At 36.9% G+C, this 20,969-nt stretch overlaps 1 protein-coding gene across 1 annotated transcript in view; it reads left to right on the top strand.

The window, feature by feature from the left end:
* DPP10 (dipeptidyl peptidase like 10) overlaps nt 1–20,969 on the top strand; it is a 187,963-nt gene that overhangs the window by 138,667 nt on the left and 28,327 nt on the right. Inside the window, exons 8-11 of the mRNA XM_042827227.1 lie at nt 7,044–7,164; nt 10,620–10,774; nt 13,351–13,448; nt 20,479–20,602. Coding sequence (XP_042683161.1) covers nt 7,044–7,164; nt 10,620–10,774; nt 13,351–13,448; nt 20,479–20,602 — 498 coding nt within the window. The remainder of the gene's footprint in view (nt 1–7,043; nt 7,165–10,619; nt 10,775–13,350; nt 13,449–20,478; nt 20,603–20,969) is intronic.

Genomic DNA, 20,969 nt, shown 5'->3' with positions numbered 1-20,969 from the left:
CTCTGAAATCCACACAAAAGCACTGCAGGCAAACCTATAGCTGTGGATCATTAATGTATTCATTTAGTCAATTTATATTTGCTATCAAAACCAACTGAAAAACAACAACAACAAAAAAACCACTGAAGTCTTATACCACAAAATGGGATGGATTTTAGTGAATGTCATATTCTGGTATCATTGGAAAGGCATCTTAATTAACATGTATCAAAAAAAGAAAGGGCAGTGCTTCCTCAATTTTATTGGAAAGCAAGGATGTAAACATGAGAGTTATTGTAGAATTTCTAATATCCTCTGAGTTCAGCCCTGGCATATTCTGTGTTAGTGATAACTAATCATTTAGCTACATTATGAGTGCGTACCTGCTGTTGTTTACAGTAGATTTATAAGTGTTCTAAATTGTAATTAAATATAATAGCCTTGTGGATTGTTTGCAGTTGCTCAGAAATGGTAGTGCTTACACGTTACTGTGATGCAGTAGCATTAATCTCGATAGCAGAGAAGTTGTGCTTCAGTGTTCTGTTCTTCACGCCATGCATGGTATCTTGGTTACTAGCAAAATATGGTTAACATGTTGCAACTGACAAAAGGAAAAAAAAAGACTGTGTATGACGTTGGGTTGTATGTTTTGATGTCCCTATGTTTCGTAGTGATCAACAGCTGCTTTCTTTGTTCTTTAATTGCAACATAATCAAAAGGATTAAAAGGCTCCCCCAGTGAAAATTCCTGCCTCAATCAATCATAATCTTTAGAAAATTGTTACCTTTAAGAATGAATATAGTTATTATTGCTTGTAATTATAATCATTTTGTTATTAATTTTGATTTGCTTCATGCCTTGTTTGCAGTGTGTCTGATGATTTTGACACATATCATGTGAGGGCAGATTTTTGCCTAATGCTACACTTCTTCTCTTAAATAGCTGATTTTACCTGCTGTGCCTTTTGTCTATGTAATTTAGTTGATCATAGTGCACATGGAACTGTGGAGTAAGAGCTGGAGCAAGCTGGAGATGAACTGCTCAGAAAATGTTATACCTGTATAGATGGTCCTGCAAAATAAATAAATGCTGTGAGGGTCAGTCATTCCACACTACTGGTGATGTTCAAAGCAGTTGTACTGCAAAATGTATCAAACATTAAAGCTTGCAATTGCTTTTCATGGGAGCTCACATTCCAAATAGACAACAGATGCAACATCAGGAAAAGAGATACCACAAAGCTATTTTGCAATACAATTCCACTAAGCCTGCCTTGAAATTGTCCTACTGCAACATGCATTATCTGAATAGAAAAATTGTGAGGTGAAAAAGGATACAGCAAGAAGTCAGCATGATCACAGTGGGCACAGTCACTAGTGAATACTCTAACCATCTAAAATTCACACTCATAGAAGCTTAGTAAGTCACTTTCCTTATCCAAAACATAGCTATTCTCTTTGGCTCTGGGGATATCTGCATGATCTATTAGAAAGACATGAACAGAATAACAATCAAATTTACTATAATTTTTGGGGGGTAACAGTTTCTTACCTTGTCTTTTGCTAGTTTCTCAGTATGAGAGTGTTCCAGTTCATTTCCATAGAGTTTCTTGCTCAGCTCATTTCCATGAACAAGAACAGCAGGCTTCTACCTTGCTAATTTTCCAAAGTGTGCAAAGCATTCCTGGAATTCAGATTCTTTTCCCAAGTGGTTTTGGTATACACTGCCTCTCAGTTTCATATATGTGGAATGGTAAATCAATGCCTATCTTCCTCCAACATATATAAACATGTGCAGAGCATCATCACAAGCAGGATGGTGGTGCATCTATCATTCTTACGTGCCTGCAGTATACCTTATCATGAGTCATTTGAGTTGCTCCTGCACCAGCCCTTAGTTTGGCAGTTTTGCAGAATTGTAGTGGAAGAGACCTCTGGAAATCATCTGGCCTAACTCCCTGCTAAAACTGTTTCCCTATAGTAGATTGCACAGAAAAGCATCCAGGATGGTCTTGAATATCTCCAGAGGAGGCTACACAACCTGACTGGGCAGCCTGTTCTAGTGCTCCATCACTCTTACTGTAAGGAAATTCCTTGTGTTAGTATAGAACTTTTTACATGGATGATTGGAATTATCCAAATCTCAACCTGTAGGAGGAGATGAGCTAAATGACCACTTCATCACAGAAAAATTAAAAAGACATTTCTTTCTTGCAACAAAATGAAGACCTTGAAGGGTTTCTGTGCTCAGTGCAGCACATGCCCCATGGCTCTTGGCTATAAAGGAGCTGGCTTCATTGTGGACCAGGATATTTGGATTGCCATTACGGGTCTTCTAACCGGGTATAAAAAAATAACTGTTCCACTTTGTTTCTGTATGTCCAGTTCTTCCGAATAACTTCAGAAAGTATTTTCTTACCAAAATAATTTTTTTCCCCCTGTGAGAGGAAAACAGAAGTTACATTTCTGTTGCATCAATACACAGAAATATCATTTTAAGTACACCTTGTTCTTTAGTAGAAAGCTGCTTCAACTAAATGGCATTAAGTCGAGGGAAAAGGGCAGAAAGGAGTACTTCTTTTCTGTAACAGTGGGTATAATAATGGCCTGGCAATCCCAGTTAAAGTCTGTAAATCCCAAGGGTGTAGTAAGTGAAATCATAGATGGCAAGAAAGCATCTGTTTGAATAGAAGAGAACAAACATTACACTGCGACTAAAAGTAACACAGTCTGTAGCTCTATTAGAAAAAGAATGCATTTGTCAGGGCTTTCAAGGATTTGAACGGTGATTGAACGAAGGTAATCCTTTCAAGGATTGAACGGTGGTAGAGAAGATGTCAAGCCAGGTCTTTTAGTTGCAATGGTAATTCTATGGCAGATACTGTTGCTGCTTTGCAGTGGTTTTTTTTGTTTGTTTGTTTTTGTTTTTTAAGTAGGTAAAAATATATGTTCAGTGTGTCATGGGTGAGTTGCTTCTACACCCAAAAAAGGGTTTTATTTGTATTGGGGACATCAGTGACATTACATTATACCTATATTTATATACATTTTAAAATATATTTATAAGCATTTTTATTTATGTATGTATGTTACCCAGGAGTGTCTCTCTCAACTGCCAGTTTGTTGGCAGCTGTTGGTAGAGGAGCTGCTCCCCCTTGCAGAGCTTAAAGCCCTGCTCCATTACTGCTCTTGCTCACAGTAAGCAATTGTACCTCCACACAGCTCTGCACACACTTCTGCTGTTGTCTAACTGGTGAGTAAAAAACTTATCTGCTGCTTATAGGTTATCTTGTAGGAATGTGGTTATGCCTGTACTTCAGCAGTGAACCTAAAGTGAAAAATAAAGTTGTCTTCTGTCATTTAAATAAAAACATGCAATTGTGAAACATTGCAAGCAACAAATAGAAATTAGTTTAGAAGATGGTTTTTGAACGAATAGTTCAGAGTCTGACAGATGTGAAAGAAAGGGGAAGATTGGTGCAGTAAGTAGAATACCAGAGCAAGCAGAGCTTCTCATCCTTCACAGTCAGTTGAAATAAAGGTGATCAAGAATTAATTTCTCACTAGTCCAAAATATTCGTACAGAAAGTAGTTATTCAAATAATTAAAGAAATACTGTGGTTTTGTTTGACACTTGTTTTTGAGGTTGATGTATTTAGCTCTGCTGAATGTCTAAGAATACAGTCATGTAATTTTGAAGATCATTGATTTTGATGTTTACACCATTTTAGAGCATTATTAGCAAGAGATCCTAGATAAAAATAATTGGAAATTGTTTAGAAATGCTTGGGGAGTAATTGGTGAGAAGGTTAAAAAAAAAAAAAAAAGAAGTATAATAATAATTTCTAAGATAGCATAGCCCAGTTCCACTTTATGTCTTTTTCAATTTGTTTTCTTATCATCATGCCAAAAAGCTATGAAAGCATTTTGGGCACAAAGCCACTGATGTGTTCCTGAGAGTACCTGGTTGATACGCAGTTAGCAACTCCTCCTTTTAGTAATGTTGGAAGATTCAGTAGTTACTATGAACATTTTAACACTTTTATTACATGTAGTAATAAAAAAAAAAACAACAAATGTACAGAATCATGGAATAGCTTGGGTTGGAATGAACCTCCAAGATACCTGTTTCCCACCCTCCTGCTGTGGACAGGGTTGCCAACCACTGGTGCCAAACATCAGATCAGACTGCCCAGGGCCCATCCAATCTGTACTCAAGCACCTCCAGGAATGGGGCAGCCACAACTGTGCCAAGGCCTCACCACTGTCTTGGTTGAAGGTGGTATTAAGAAAAAGTACTAAGAAAAAACCTTTTAGTTTTACTTGCTCCCTAATCTGAGTGAATTTAGTTTAACGAGATAAATTTTTGATTTGGTTCATTGCCCAAAATAATGTATACAAAGTGATTAAGTATGTGAAAGTCTCACCTGGAAATGTTTGGGTTCACTTCTTTTAAGTCAGGATTTTAGGCACATGTATCTGCAAGATTCTGGTCAAAGAATAATTCTTCTGTTTTGATCAGTAAGTCTTATCCCAGTGTTGTGATTTGCTATGTGCCTGTCAGTATTTGACAGTTTAAACTTCTGTTGTAGGAAAAGCAGTTGTCTGAGTTCTTGTCCAGCTACTTACTCTGTCGTTCACACAATTTTAAAGACCAAACTTGGGGAAAATGGCTTAAAAATTCAGCTTCAGTGTTTTGCCATACTGCAACAGATCAGCAGCCACAGCTGCCTCCTTAAACAAAATTTCAACCTAGTTTTTCTGTTCTGAAAGGAAAGCTTGAAAGCATATTCTGATGAAATATATAAAAAAAGGAACCTTGGTGTTTGAGGGGGAGAGAGTTTGAGCATGATGTTGAAAGACTTCCTCTTCTTTTGGTCCCTAATGTAGTGTTGGATGTTCAAAGCAAGCAAAATCTGTTTGTGTCTTGTGAACAAAACCAGTTTCGAATGGTGATCCATTACAATTTCAGGGTTTTTAGAGTAGTATGTGACATACCATATTTGGCAGAAATGTAAGATCGGGGATTGTTTTCCATGGCTATACAAAGTCTTTTTACCTAGTTGGGCTAAACAAATTTGGAGCTTGGATTTGCAGACAGTAGAGCAAAGAGCCTCTCAAGCCACTGCTGGTAGCCTTCATCATGATGCCATCACTCCTGTTGCAGATCTGCAACCTGATTTGGTGTACTAGCGCAAATTGACAGCTTAACTCCAAGTCCTTATTCCCAAGAGGTGAAGGAGATAATAATCAATGAACACTTTAATATGGTCATGAATGGGTGCCTGCCTTCAGGGCTTGGCAGCTCATTTGTTGACAGCATGCATGTATCCATTCCTGCTGGTTTAAATGGCGGTTTGTTGGCTTGATGTGGCAAATGGCAAAGTGATACTTATAATCTTGAAAAATTAAATAGTTAGAGCTCGTTACTAAAAGAAACTTAAATAAAATAGAATCATTTGATCAAGGAAGTGTTTTTGTAATCTTCTGAAAGCAGTTGTTAAAATGAGATTGTCAGCTGTAAAAAATTGGTATTAATATTTTGAAATCACTTTAATAGAGAGTGCTGGGATAAATTATTTTATTTTGCACAGCGAGGTAATTAATCATGCCTTGTTATTACTTCTACTTTTCCTTTTATCTAAGGGAAAAAAACAACTTTGAGTGTGGAAATATATATTGAAATATATATATCGACAAGAAGCATTTATCAGTATTAATTCAAAAACCTGGTACCTCCAGAGTTCTCTATTCTTTGCTTTCTCCTGGCATGAACGCTGGATCACATCAGCTTCCATAAATTCTCAACTACATCAAATATTGTTTATTAAACTATAGTTAGAATAATATTTGGATTATTCAAACTGGATCAAGTATTTTTACTTCTGTTTTGATCTCCCTGCATAGTTCTGATTTACTGATAACTATCCCAAGTCACCCTCTATTCACAGGAATGGTGAAAATCATTGCAGTGCTTGTGGGATGAAAAATCTCAGCTTTATTGCTTTATGCAGTGGAATCATGAAGTGGCTACTATTAGATATCAAGAAATGCCATTAGTTTGACGTCTCAGAGGGAAATCAATTTCACATACTAATTTAGAGGAGGAAAAAACAGCAGTAACAGCAATAATAATACTTAGCTCTCGTGTTACTATTTTCCCATAAATCGTTTGTTTGTAGAAGTATGAGGGAATAACAAATGACTAGGCTTTTAAAATGCTCTTTGGTGGAAATACATCTACTTCATATTAGCTGCCCCTGCGACTCCATACATCAGTATACAATGATTAAATGCTGTTACGCAAATTTTGTACTGTGTATTATTTCTGTTGTTCTACTAGTTGCTTTTTCTTTTAGTGTAATATCAGTATTAGATTGATTCCATTGTTAAGCTGTGCAAAGACATGTAACAGTTGTAGTTTCACAGGAATGGAAAAAAAGCCCAAATCAGGTGTTTATTTGTTATTAACTCATCCAGGGGAAAATGAAGAGAAGAAATTTGTGATACTGCATACCCAAAGTGTGTGGCAGTGAAGTGCTTAAAGGTCTCCTTGTGGATGGGAGAAAGGTGGTGATAAAGCAGTGTGTGACTTAGTTTTGCTTCTCTCAGTAAGCTTCCACTCTGATACAAAGCTACAGCTTACATTTATTATGTATGTACTGTACTATATATACTTGCAGAACTATGTTTAATTTCTTGGCTACAAAGACAGAAGACTTTATTAGATGAAGTGGGATAAGTGGATTTTTTAAAATTTATTCAACTGTTATAAAACTGGCCTCCTCTACCATTCTGAGGAATGCAGTAGTTTTTCTTAAACTGAATAAAAGCATTCCAACTGCATTTTGAAGGAAGAATTTGGCCTAGCATGAGTATTAAAAGTTTGCATGCTTTGTCCAAATTGATAATAAAAGGAAATATGTAGCCCATGTCAGAGGAAACTCATGATGAATGATTCAGTTGACTGTACTGAGCCTGAGAAAATTGCGTATTGTTTGCTGAGCATTCATTTATATCAAAGAAAATGTTCTTTTCTCTTTCCTTCCCTCTTACCTCATCCAGATTTATATTTTTGAAAATAACATCTACTACCAGCCTGATGTAAAGAGCAGCTCATTGCGCCTGACATCTTCAGGAAAAGAAGGAATTATTTTTAATGGAATTGCAGACTGGTTATATGAAGGTAAGCCAGACAGATATTTATGTTTATTAAAACAGATGAGAGGTTCTTGTACAGAACCAGCAGCAAAAATCTATTTCAGAAAATGCTCTCTCATGTTGCTTTTGCTCCTTTGTCTTCTCATTTTCTTGCAAGATTGCCTTTGTATCTATTCATACTTTGTATTGAGTAGTGTTTTGCATATAACAATACTTCATGAGAAAGAGGAATTTATTTTCAACTAAACTATGTCAGCTGAACAATGAATATTATATGGTATGTTAAAAATATACATAGTAGTGAAATCCTGAAAACATTGGGTTTTCACTGCCTACTTCAGTGGAGCTGACATTTCAAATAGAACTGTTCAAATAAAACTAAACACCCTGTATATTTTTTTTATTTAGAATCACTCCATTTATACCTTTGGAGCTATCTAGATTTGCACACAGTTAAAGAGGGATAGGAGTCAGTTTGACGCTTGTGTGAACAACTGTGCCAGTCCATTTAAAATTAAAACATCCTAACTGGAGACAGAGACAAATCACAGCATAGAGATAAACTTGTCTGTATTTTCCTTCTTTACTGCTGGATACATATCAGAAGGTGATCTGGTGCAATGCTTTTTTAGCTGTGAATTCTTCAACGTTCAGTATTTGGCATTAGCATGACCTGCAAGAGACTCCAGCCCCAGAAAGCAGGCAGTAAGATTGCATTTGTCTCTAAGATACTTGAATCCAATTTGAATGTTATGGCAAGTTTTTAGTGCTGCCATTAGTGCTACCTCAGCAGCAACTGCTAATTTTATTTAAAGCAACTCAGAATAAACTCCAGGTCTTGGACTTGATTATCCTTAAGGGTCCCTTCCAACTCAGGATATTCTGTGATTCTCTGAAAGTGTGCTGTTGCTGACAAGCAGTGCCAAAATGCAGTGGACAGCTCAGTCTGTGTTATCTCCCAACTTCTGAAGACACTTTCTGTACAGTAGCCCAGGGTTTCTCTCTGCACCTGAAATGCTTTAATATAACTAAAAAAGTTTGGAGGAGATTATCTAGCCTTGACACAAGAAATTTAAATTATTACACACATCAATTATTTTTTCTGTGGTACTCTGGGACTCAATTTTATAGATTAATAGGGTGTGTTAAATACTCGGTTACCTTAAGTATCTTACTTATTGTAAGTAGAGTTTTGCAGGGCAGAGTGTTTTTTAAGAATGGTGGTGCACAGGATAATAAGACACGTTAGTGGGGCCCTCAGAAATGATGTTGTCTGTACCTCTTGGCATCTGAGTAGTTATGAGCAGATAGCTCACATAGGCAGCTTTGAAAACTGCCAAGTTTTGCTTTCTGTCCAAGTAAGCTCTAAAATTAGAATAGTAGTTTGCATCCCTTTGTGTGCATTTGATAGTTAGCCACTTGCAGTGAAAGTTTTCCAGTGTTTTCCTGTGTTCATACATTTTGTCATATTCATGGATGCAACAGGGCAACTTTGAGCCCATTCTGCATGCACTTGGGGGCACCAGCACTGGAGAAGGCGAGCCTGTGTTTTCTGTTCTCCTTTTGGTGCAGAATGGAGCTGCCGTGAATGCTGTATACTGAAGGATCATCTTAAAGCTCTAGTCTGTAGAATAAAATGCAGCATGAGATTCTTCATGAAAATAAATCTTTTTGGTCTGCAAAGGATTATAAGAATATTGAAAAATGAATCAGGCTAGAAGAGATCACAGGAGGTTACCTGATGCAACTGATTGGTATTTGCCAAGCCTTTTATCAGAACTGTCTGGAAAGTATGGAGTAGATCCTGGCTGAGAATTATACAAATAGAAGTTTAAGGCATATTTCAGTGTGTGAGTATTGAATTTTATGTAGTTTGCAGTTCTGCGTTAGCAAGATCTACACCTGAGAGAACTAATGAGAAGCAAAACTAAACTTTTCCTTGACGCATGCCAATAGTCAATACTTTTTTTTTTTTTTTCAGTTTATCAGTGTATCAAGCAGTATCTAAAGTAGATTGATGTAGCTTTTCTGTAACTTCATTTGTCTTAAAGATAAGAGAAGCTGTTGGTAAAACAAATGACTTTTCCTTTAAGCTGTAGACATTTCACAATGAACAGAGGAAGAAAGTGGGTGAACTTGGAAAGAACAGCAGCCAGCTCAATAGTGGCAGTGATGTTATTTGGGGTTAGGCTTCTGCTTCTTTCCGTGTGCCCATCCTTCATACTGACACATATGAAAATATCTTTGTGTGAATAACCTAGTTTGAATACAAACACAAATATTAAATGATTTCACTATTAGAATAATTAAAGCAAGCTCAATTATAATTTTTGCTATCTGATGTACCCCACTCATTCTCTGTTGGTCACCTGCGTAAAAGGCTTTAGATATGCAGTGTGGGAGCAGAAACATGACCCAGAATATACAACTTTGAAGATAGGTTTGGGCTTTGTTGCTCCTTCCCTAGAGGATTCAACTCATTCAGGCACTTCAATCCTTTCAGAATCTGATTTGTGTCCTGGAGAGTGTCCTTTGACAATTCAAGTGAGTTTTGTAGATAGATTCTTAAATTATGTATGCTGTCAGACTTCTATTCTGGTTATTATGTTATTCTCAATTAGTTTTCCAGTCATGTTCTTCAAATTTAAATACAAAATATTTGCAAAAAAAGAGTTATCAAATACATAACAAAAACATCCAAGTCTTTTCACAGTTGGAAGACAAATGACTTGTACAGGGTGAATTTGGAATTGGTTGCAGGCTGCTTTATTGGTATTTCAGTTGTATGTGCTGTTTCTGTGAGTGCTTCTGTTCTTAATTCCTAGTATGAAATACAATGACAATAAATACAAGAAAACACTGCATTACATTTAGAGAATGATTTTTATTTGGCAAATAGAATTTGGATTAAAATCAAAATTTGGATTTAAAATAAGTTTTTAAAACTATTTTGGAAAAGTTAGATTGCAAAAAAAACCAAAACAAACAAACAAACAAAAAAAACCTAACCTAAACTAAACTGACCCTAAAAGCTCCCAAACATTGCACTCCAAAAATCATTACATAAGTGCAGTGTGTGAAGATCTGCATGCAGAGAAATAAGGCATAATAAAATTTCATATTAAAGAAGAAAGCAGATTGTCAATTCTAAAAGAACTCTCAATTAAAGTTGTCCAAAACATTTAAAAATTAATTAAACGTGTAATGAAATGCAACAGAACTAAACATATGACAATTACATTTATCTTTCACATTACAATAATGTATTGATGTCAGTGAAAGTATTCGAGGAAGATGGGGCAAGTTTGATCTTTTCCTATGCCTTCTTATCCAAACATTCATTCAGTATAATGTGAAATTAGGGGAATTAAAACAGACACGTTTCAAGTAGCCACAGAAAGAATAGATCAGTGGCAACTGGATGAGCTGGGAAGTTTGAAGTACTTACTGTTACGATGCTAAGGTGATCTGTTTTTGCAGAGGAACTTCTCCATTCTCATATTGCCCACTGGTGGTCTCCGGATGGTGAAAGATTGGCATTCCTGACCATAAATGACTCCCTGGTTCCTAGCATGGTTATTCCCCGATTTACTGGAGGCCTATATCCAAAAGCAAAGCAGTATCCATACCCTAAGGTAAGATAAGTACAACTGTAGTCCATACCCTCCTATTTCCTGTGCAGTGGTGTTCTGTATGAAAGGAGCAGAGCGTCTCTGGAGGGCAGTAGAAGCTGACTTGGTTCACGTTGCTTTTCAGGAAATATTAATTAAATGTTTTTTTTCTAGTAGACTGTAACACTTCATGCTAAAAGGAAATTATCAGGTGTGGGAGCAGAAGACAGAATGATTCATAGCAATTTCATCCTCAGTATATTGCATGCTAAAGTCAATGCACCACTTCTGTTACTTATGTTACGAACATAAAATGTTTGTAGGACTGCACAGGAAAAAGGATGCTGTCGCATTAAGTAAAATAATAATAAATTATGTATATATATGATATATGTATCATATAATATTTGATATATGTTGTATAATTTATATTATATACATATGATATGTATATATTTATGTATATATATATGTATATATTTATGCATACACACGCACTGTCACTGATTTTGAGAACATGTAGAGAAAGATTTTTAGGTTTATGTTGGAAAATAACAGAGCTGTTCAGGGAAGGGTGATGTCTGAATTTGCTCCTCAGTTTCTGGGAGTTTCTTGATCAAATGCCTCCATAGTCATCATTATTCTGATAAGTTCCAATGCTGATATTATCTTCCAACTTGACAGGCTTTCTTTGTCTTACATATAATTTTAAAGTGCATGAGTTTCCTTCTTCTGTGAGACATAAGACTGTGTGTGTGGTACTCCTTTGAAATTTAAAGGGAAATTCACTGAGAATTTTGAAATAATATTGCTCTAACCCTATTCTTGCTGCCAATTTTTGGAGATAAGTCTTTGTTCGTAATGGGTGGAGAAACAGAATGCAACGTGTACTATGAAACAATGGTGTGTATGATATATAATGTGTGCTATGAAATAATACTCTGAAATAATGAAGCAATAGCATTTTTAGAAGTAGTTCACATGCTTTCACTGACAAAAGGCCTTGAGTGACAGGGAAAAGAAAAAAATGTAATGATGTTTCTAAAAAATGAGCTTTGTAAACAAGAAATGGGAATTCCAGTTGATTAGCAGTTCAGCATAACAGTGATGCACAGTACTATTCTAGTAATCTCATTAATGAAATAACATTTCTTTATTTAATGTGTCTATTTAATGTTAATCTAGCTACCCATTAAACATCATTAATTTGCAATGAATCTTGTGGTACAGCATCAGAGATGAAAGAAAGGTTGGATCTTATGTAAAATAAAACCATTCGAGAAATTTCTAATTGTGATTAAAAAATAAAATGAAACCCACGTGTATTTGTGAGTATTGGAACAGGCACTTCTGTGTACATGTTGCATATACAGACTTATAGGAGATATTTGTTGTGACCAAAGGACTTGACCTGTCGTTTTCTTCCACAGTTTTGCATTTGTGTAAGCTGCTTCCATATTGAGAATGCCTTTGAAAGACTGTATTTGCTTTCAGGCAGACGTAAAACTTTATGAGAATGAAATAAATTCCAAGAGTCAATTTAAATGTCTTAGCAATAGTAAAAATACACAAATACCACCTTCTTCTTCCTCGTATCACTTAGAAATAGACACCGCATTCAGACTGCCTATATTTTGAGAAAAATCTGATTTCTAAAGAAAAAATGCGGAGGTATATTTCAGCCAAGCCCTTTTTTACTTCTAAATGTCCCTTTGAAGAGTCCAATGTACTGCTTTATAGATTAATATGATTAAAGCCTAATATCAATGACTTCACTTTGCCCTTCCAGTATATCAAAGTCATTCCCATTGAAATACACACTTGTCATTCCCCATATCCTAAAAAGGCTGGGTAGTGTTTTGTGGCTTACAGAAAAAATAAGCTTGAATATGATATTGCAGGGAGGTTGGCATGGGACTAGCGGTATCTACTTGCTTGTTTGATATACCTTTGCTTTCTGTCACCAGTCTTTTCTCAAGAATGCCCCGTAGTAATGTTCCATGTTACCAAGAGTAGCATGAGTCTTGGCTTCTTGTAGATACTCAAGTTTTATCTCTTCGCAGTGGATGTATATCAAACTACCATTTTATTTCTCTTTTTCAATAAGAAGTGTTCTTTGTTGTTTTGTTTTTTTTTGTCTTATGAACACAGAATCCTGTGCAGTGCCAAAAATAGAGATTTCCTTCTCAGCAAGTCAGGAAGACCTAGAGAAAATGGTGATGAAAGAGAAGGGAGGGGAGGAAGAGGAGGAACGCTGTGTTAGATAGAGTTATGTAGCTTTTTGGAAGAACGGTAGGGGCTGGAAAAGACTGCTGGAATCTGGAGCTGGCTGCTCTTTTAGGAACTGACCAATGCACTTCCAACTTTGTCCCCTTACCCTGCACCAGAGGGCTGCCATCACTGAGGGACAACAAGAGGATTATAAAATTAATACTTAATATCTTTATCTGTGTGACTTGTATGGCTGTGAAATTCAGTTTTAAAATTAAAGAGCTTTCTCGTTATTGTAAACATACTTTATTATGTTAATGAGCAAGTCTATTTTAGCTGCCACTGGTTCATTCAGTACCTCTAAAACTCCTGTTTTCTTTTTTTCAAAGGCAGGTCAAACAAACCCAACAGTAAAGCTGTTTGTAGTTAATCTGTATGGACCAGCGCATACACTGGAACTGATGCCACCTGACAGCTTTAAATCAAGGTATTTTAATTTCACTGTTTGGTGAAACTTGTGTTTGATTTAACGTGACTGTCTCTCAGGCTACTGATTGCCATTTTTACTTCAGCACAACTCTTGTATTTTGCCGGAACACAGTTGACCTTGTTCTCACAGCCGGACATAAAGACAGTGAGGTCAAATACTATATGATTTGCTCCTCTTAAAAAAACTCAAGGATCTGGAATTTGCTCATTTCCAGTGTTCTGAGGTGCTTCAGTTCTCTTGAAATATGTGAAATTAGGAATACTAAGAGAATACTAAGATGGAGTCAAGAGGTCCAAATGCTGCTCTGTGCTTGCCGTGGCATTCATTTGTAACCTTTCTTGCTGTGAGCCAACTTGTTGGTTTCTGTTTCTGAAATGAAATTACAGAACACAGACATGTACTATTAATGCATAGAACATGTTGCCAAGATGTTCTATCATTTAGAGATGAATATCTTAAACTTGTCAAATGTATTAGGTTATGGAAATAGTTTTCCCCACAGTTCACAGATGCAAGGAGGTGGCAGGGGGAGAAGCAATGCCATCAGGTCACACAGACTAAGAAGGACTGTGCTGTGTCTGTGCTTGATAGGAAGGTCATTAGAAGAAATTATGTTTAGGACCACTAAGCTAATTTAATGGTCCTTTTGATTTCAGGACTGGCTGCAACTGGTAACCCTCCTGATAAAGTTACTATCTTAAGGTGAGCTCCTGGTTTACCTGTACTCATTGGAGATCACTTGAAACTTTTCCTTAAGGGCAAGAAAATTTCCATTTCTTCCCTTAGGGTTATTCCAATTTGACAATTACAGTTGTTCTGTTGAAATTCCCTCTGTGGTTTCAGTGCACATGTTAGTGGTCTTCTAGCCCTAAACTGTTATATGGTGTAGGTTATAGTAATAAAGAGTTGCTATAGTGCCGATACAGCTGCAGTCTAAGGGCAGAGATGTGCCACTTCCCTCTTCTCTGAGGGCATTACTGGGTGGAGAAGAAAAGAGAATAGAAAGATTGGCTTTGAAGACATGTATTTCTAAAAAAAACGCTGTGTCTGGGTTGTTCTTGCAGTTCCGAGAGAAGTTGGTTTCCAAAACAATCTAGAAGTTAATGGTGGGTAGTGATTCACAACCATCAATACCAACTTCAAGCTGTCCTCAGCTCTCTTCTACACAAATTGAGGTATCCGAAATTAGTGCAGGAATAATTTAGTAGTGAATTATGCCTTGTAATTATTTGTGTCAGCAGGAATGCTGACTGATTGTGTTCGTGGAGAGAATTATTTTACTGCATTGTGCATTTTGAAGTATTTTTTTTCTATTGGTGCTCAGAAACAGAACAAAATCTCCTGCTGTTTATTAGCCCCTCACTAATGAGTGCCTGTATGAGATTTGGAAGAGATTCCCTGCTACCAAGGTTAGCATCTTCACTTGCTTAAAGAGCATTAAAATTGTTGTTTTATTGTTTAAAGATGTGAAGATGCGAAATGAGGAAGCACTGTGTAAACCACCAAGAAAAAGATAGTCTTGAAAATGTAATGGTTTCATTTTAGATTTTTAGGTTTCATTCTTTCTGCCTGATTTGTTGAAAACAAACATAGAATAAAACAGGCAAACACTGATATCTTAAATAGTATTATCTGCGTCATGAAGCTAAAGTCTAACTCAGTTTGTAGAATTTCTGGTGTGAGCCTGAGTGGCATCTTCCCCAGAGTTTTGAGTCCTTGGTGAAGATAATGTTCTCTGCTCTCTCTGTTACACAGTGCCATTCCTTTAAATTTCTGTAATACTTCTTTCAAGAGTGTTAAGGCGTTGCAATGGGCTGCGCAGGGTGGTGGTGGAGTCACTGTCCCTGGAGGTGTTCAAGAACCGTGGAGATGCAGCACTGAGGGACGTGGTTAGTGGTATAGTGGTGATGAGTTGATCACTGGACTTGGTGATCTTTGAGATCTTTTCCAACCTTAATGATTCTATGATGTATCAGAAGGCTGGTTAAGACTATGTAAGCCTGGAAAAAATTAGCTTTAACTTCATTTTAGCTATCAGGGCATAATATCTGTGCTATAAAATATAGGAAAGTTGCATAAATATGAGCTAGATATTCTGCGAATTTTACATTTTAGCTCTGGTTTTGAGTAATTGACAATAATCACATAGGTCATCAAATGTGTATATGCATACACACATATATCCATGTGTTAATATGTATGCTGGTATGAGAAATGGCCTCTGAGCAGGCCTTTCTACAGTGGAAATCTTATAATTTTTGGGAAGGTTTTTTTTAATTATCATATTTTTGAAGAAAAGTATTGGCTGTACTCAGCAGTCTAGTCTTTTTCACTGCCTTTCTATTCAATTCATTGTGGAGTCATTAGTTAAATATATAATAGTAGCATTTCACAATTAAATAGTAAGGAGGACTATCATAGCTTTAAAGATCTTTCATGATTGACGCATTGTGAAGATGCATATTGCTCACGTCATCACCAATTACTATTATAGGAGAGATATAATCCCATGCATAAAGGGGTACGGAATGTGGTTTCAGTTATTTATAACCCCAAAAAGTAATGTTCACCTTCTCGACTCTGCAGTGTGGGACCTCTGAAAGCAGAAACCTCTTCCTCTGTTCTTGCGGTGTAAGATTGAGTCAGTTCAATGCTCTACCGTCATTTACTGCTTGTGAGGATTCTAAGAATGTAATTGGTAATACTTCTCAATTTTCATTCAAGTTCTTCTGAAAGAAAGAAAGCAAAAATAATTTTACTCCGTAAAGTTTTAGTCTGTGGAGAAATTTATTTAAAGCAATGCATGAAAAATTATTTCTACGCTGGTTCTTGAAAGTCTCTCAGTGTAGGGGGTCATCTGCTGCTTCCTCTCTCTGCTCTCAGCCATAGTGAGCAAGCTGCATTGACTGCAGTATTTCCAGTCACTGCTGACCAGGTAGTTTTAAAAGGCACTTTAATAAATTAAGTCAATCTTTTTTCTTATTTTTTTTCCAATACTGCTTAAAAGCCTAAAAAAGGTAGATGACCACATCCTGTTTTCATATTTCAATCATTTTGATTGATTTTAATTAATGTTTTGTAATGGAACTGGAAACACTGAGGAAATTAAGTTAACATAAATTTAAATAACAGTCTTTAAAATCTCTCTCTTTTTTTTTTTTTTTTTAAATTACCTACGCATTTCCAAATCAACAGAATTATTTGGATGCTTTATACACTTCTAGCTTGAAATAAGCTTTTGATTCTGAAAAGGTTTCTGTACCTCCTGCAGCCAGTTTGTCTGAGCCTTGCAATGGATAGAAATCTTATTTACTTCTAACTCAAGTGGAAAAGATGCAGGGGGCAGTTTTGTATTAAGAAAACAAGGTTTCGTTTTCAGCTGTTCTTAGACATGCTGTCTAGTCACTTCTTTCAAGCTTCTGTCCCTCCTCTCTTCTATAACTGTGCAAGAGCAATACCTATCTCACAAGGTTAATGCAAAGGATTTGTGCATTACTGCACCTTTTATCAAGTGGCTCTAATATATTCAGTCAAAGCCTCCAGGATAAAAGTATATTCATGGGGTTTATTTTATTGAAGCTTTCCTGCTCAGTGCCAAGATACTCATGGATTATTCCCATCCCTGTTCAATGGGAATAAATGCAAGTTCTGCAAAGGGGGCAGAACCAAGCCTGGCACAGCTATCCCGCGGGGGCTCGTGGCTGGGCTAGGGTGCAGCAGATGACCATCACCATGGCTAGGCTGGGTCTGAGGCTGTGATTAGATGGGGAGTGAGGCTATGTGGCCTGGCTGTGGTGGCTGCTGGCACCCACGGAAAGGGTGCCATGGACCAAATAGTCCGAGAGGAAGGCTACAGTTCATCAGTGTGTGCCTACAGCAAGCAGCATGCCAAAATGCTAACTGCAGTTATCTTCACTACTTTGCACACCATGAAACCATGTGTTAAATTTTTCACATGGGCTTTTGAGAATGGCATTTTTTATTAGCATCTGTAAATACAGTTTTCAATATACTACAGTGAAAATAATTTAGGAATATAGCAAATATTTTAGAGCATTGTGCACTGTTTGAGTTTCTGTTTCTCAACAACTTGCCAGCAAACAAGTAGGATGTAGTGGTTTGGCTTTGTTAAGCCCCATTTTCCTTATTGTCCAAGTCTATTAATACCATCAATGAAAGTAAGATTCCTTTCATTCACTGCTGTTTCCTATTTTTAAAACTTTCTTTTTTCTTTTGTTAGCTCAAGGCTATTTTAAATCTAAGTATCTGATGTTCAATCTTAATTAGGACTGTAACTATGCTTCCAGCATAATGCAGTGCAAATCCCTTTGCTTTGTTCCGCTTATTGCCTCTGCTGACTTTGTTGAGAACTTACAAACAGCGGTTAGCAAAATGTGCATATATCTCTCTGCATGTACAAGTGAAACAAGGCATGCTGAATATCCTTCAATAATGATAAATATTTTAGAAAAATGCTCAACTGCCTCCCCAGGAGTGCATATCAACTGAGATAATCAAAATAAATGAAAAACATTCAATAAGAAAGGAAGATTAAAAAAATTCAGGTGTACAGGCCTGGCAAAAGATGATAAGCATTTTTGATATCTAACATGTTTTTATCAGCACTGAGAAATAAACCCAGATTTCACCAAGTTACAAGCTTTCAAAAAGAAAAATATTACTGCCATATACTCAGGAAAAGCATTTGTTTTCCTCACGCCTCTCACTGAATATCCTCTGTCTCCATCAGGCTCCAGGATGTCACCTGCACCTCTACAACACACATAAGGTGTTCAGTTTTTCTCTATTTTCAGAGATTTCTGTCTGCTTTTGTAGTGTGAAAAAGAAAGCTTACTGCTTTGAATTCAGGAAGGGAAAAGGGTTAGAGTAGATGACGGGGAAGAGACCCTAAAATATTGAGATGAAAATGTGATTAGATATGAAACATAGACTGGTTAAAAGAAAAACCACAGGTCTGTGAGGTAAGGATTGAACGAAGTTTTATTGACAGTCAGGGATTTTGATGGTTATGCTTAGAGTTAGATGGTCCAGGGATAGAGGAGATGAGTACTAGCAAATAGGTTTTATGATTGCCTTGATTCATATTACAGTGTCTCTGATATGAGAAGAGTGTGCTGGGAGAAGAAAGCTGGGAGTGGGGTGAAAAGATATTTTGAGTGAGAGCCAAGAGGGTAAGGTCATCTCTGATTAGGCCAATTGAATACTGAAACTGGGTTATGTCTCTGCCATACTGCCCCTCTGTGATATAGTCCAATAAGACATGTTTTTTCTCCTACAAACTTATGACTATGCTACATGTGTTGGCCTACAACAGTGCTGCTGCCCTGTATATGTTTGTGCAGTATGTCTGTTCTGAATTACAAAGGAATATTACTTGGAGGCAGTATAATTTTGGAAGGATATGTGTCGTTACACTGTACTGCACTCCTGATAAACAAGTCATAATGTAGTGAAGTTTGAATTTATTATGCAGAGTTGATGGGAGGGGAGAAAAAAGGAGTTTTTAAATGATCTTTTACTTTCGCCTCAGTGATCATGGAGTTTATGTCCTTGATGGAAGATGGGGTTATAGTTTGATTTGTACTATTAATTACTATATCAGCTGCTTTCCAAATGATTAAAATCTCTTGTTTCCATCCCTCCCTGCAGATGTTTTCAAATGGAGCAGCTCAGGCTCTATTTTGTAGAATTTGGTTCTGGAATAATCAGACACTGGGGACAGTGGATGCTGTCTTGGTGCTGAAGTACACGGAGAGAAGCTGTTCTTATAGATGTATTTTGAACATTTCCTTTTGCCTGTCTTCAGGCTCCTGTATGTAAAGGGAAAGGCACGCAGTTCTTGAGTTCTGCTCTGGGGAAGCAATTACCCGAGGTTTGGTGTTGCACTTGGGTTGTATGTTGGATCCTTGCTTTGTTGGCTTTGTCACAGAGCCTTACGTTAGATCTTGTGTTGTTCTGGTGTACATTTTTTTCCTTGATAAGGATTTGAAACAATTTTCAAACAAACAAACAGAAAACAGACTCACAGTATGCCTGAAGTCACTGTGTCCAGTTATCATTCCAGTACCTGCATGTGAAAATATTTATTTAACTAAAAGCAAAAAATAAAAGCTAAAATCAAGTTGTGTGTGTTGGGTTGTTCAGCTGTGTTGCTACCAGAGAGCACCTTATAGGCTGGTTGACTGCAGGGAATTGCTGACTCCTGCACTCAGCATCAGAGTTGGACTCAGCTTTGCTGCTGGCACTGCTCAGCATTTTGAACTAGTAAGATATCTTTTGAATGCATAATTAAATACATGTTGTCAAAACATAATGAGATCTCCCTTGGTATTAGATTAAAAAACTAGTTGTATGCAAATGATGACCCTTGTTTTCAAGTGGGGCTGAGTTTCCAAACAGGTTATCACCACTGTTGCATGTAGCTCAGCTGGATTCTTTTCTGCAGAGGTCTCATTGTTAAATCCTTGATATTTTATAGCAAGTGACATTTTAAAGCGGTCTCAGCTTCTCTGTAAACTTGCAGACATTTTTTTCTGAGCTGGGTTCTTTTACAGAAACGTGTATATTCTGAAGGTGGTTGTTATGGGAAAATACTGGCTTCTGTCAGAATTTTGTATCAGTTTTTAAGTTGACTGGCAAGTGCTTATGTGTGTTCACAGACATATACCTCATAGGCTAATGTTTCCCAGTTGGAACAGTTTATGCCTTACCAATGGCTGAGAAAAAGGTGCTGATGGAATACAGTTATCCCAGGGGAATGGGAACAGCAGGCTGGGATTGAGCCTTTCTGCCCAGTGCCTCCAGGAACAGATATTGGGCATTTGGGGTTATTTTCCCCATCCCCATCCCATAGTGCTGATCTTGTCAAGCCCTTGTACAAGGGCCTTGTACAAGACTTGTACAAGTCTTCATGTACTTTTTTATTCTGTATATTTTCTGTATTTTTTTGGAATGTTTAATCTGAAGCAGGAGTGATCTGAACATTGTGATTTTATTGTCTGTTTAGGGAATACTACGTCACCATGGTGAACTGGGTAAGCAACACCAAGGCTGTGGTGAGATGGTTAAATAGACCCCAGAATATCTCCATCCTTACAGTCTGTGAAACAACAACTGGCGCTTGCAGCAGGGTAAGTCGGATTGCTCTCTAAGTTTTCTTGTCAAGTTTTCTTCCTGCATTTTGTTTTCATATTCAGAAAAAGATTTTCAGAAATCGGTTTGCAGATGCTGTAGTTGCAAGCTGAGTGTAATTAGTCAACAGGGAGGAAATGGATGTGAGGACATTCCAAATCTGGTTAAATGATTTCATGCAATTAGCAAATTTGAGTGACGTTTTCAGAATTACTCAACTTTGTTCATTCATTAGCATCAGTGGAAACTGCAGTTGCTGAACATCATATACTATGGATATAGCTAGTACAGTAGCAAGCTTGTCTTCCTTTGGATATTTTCATGTTGCTGATCTCTGCTCTCTCCCCATACAGATTTTCATTTTAA

The sequence above is a fragment of the Centrocercus urophasianus genome, unplaced genomic scaffold (genome assembly GCF_019232065.1).
Source record: "Centrocercus urophasianus isolate 14NV4802_14NV808 unplaced genomic scaffold, USGS_Curo_1.0 seq_28, whole genome shotgun sequence".
Classification (NCBI taxonomy): domain Eukaryota; kingdom Metazoa; phylum Chordata; class Aves; order Galliformes; family Phasianidae; genus Centrocercus; species Centrocercus urophasianus.
Note: the sequence above shows the minus strand (reverse complement) of the source record. Positions and strands in the feature narration are given on the sequence as shown.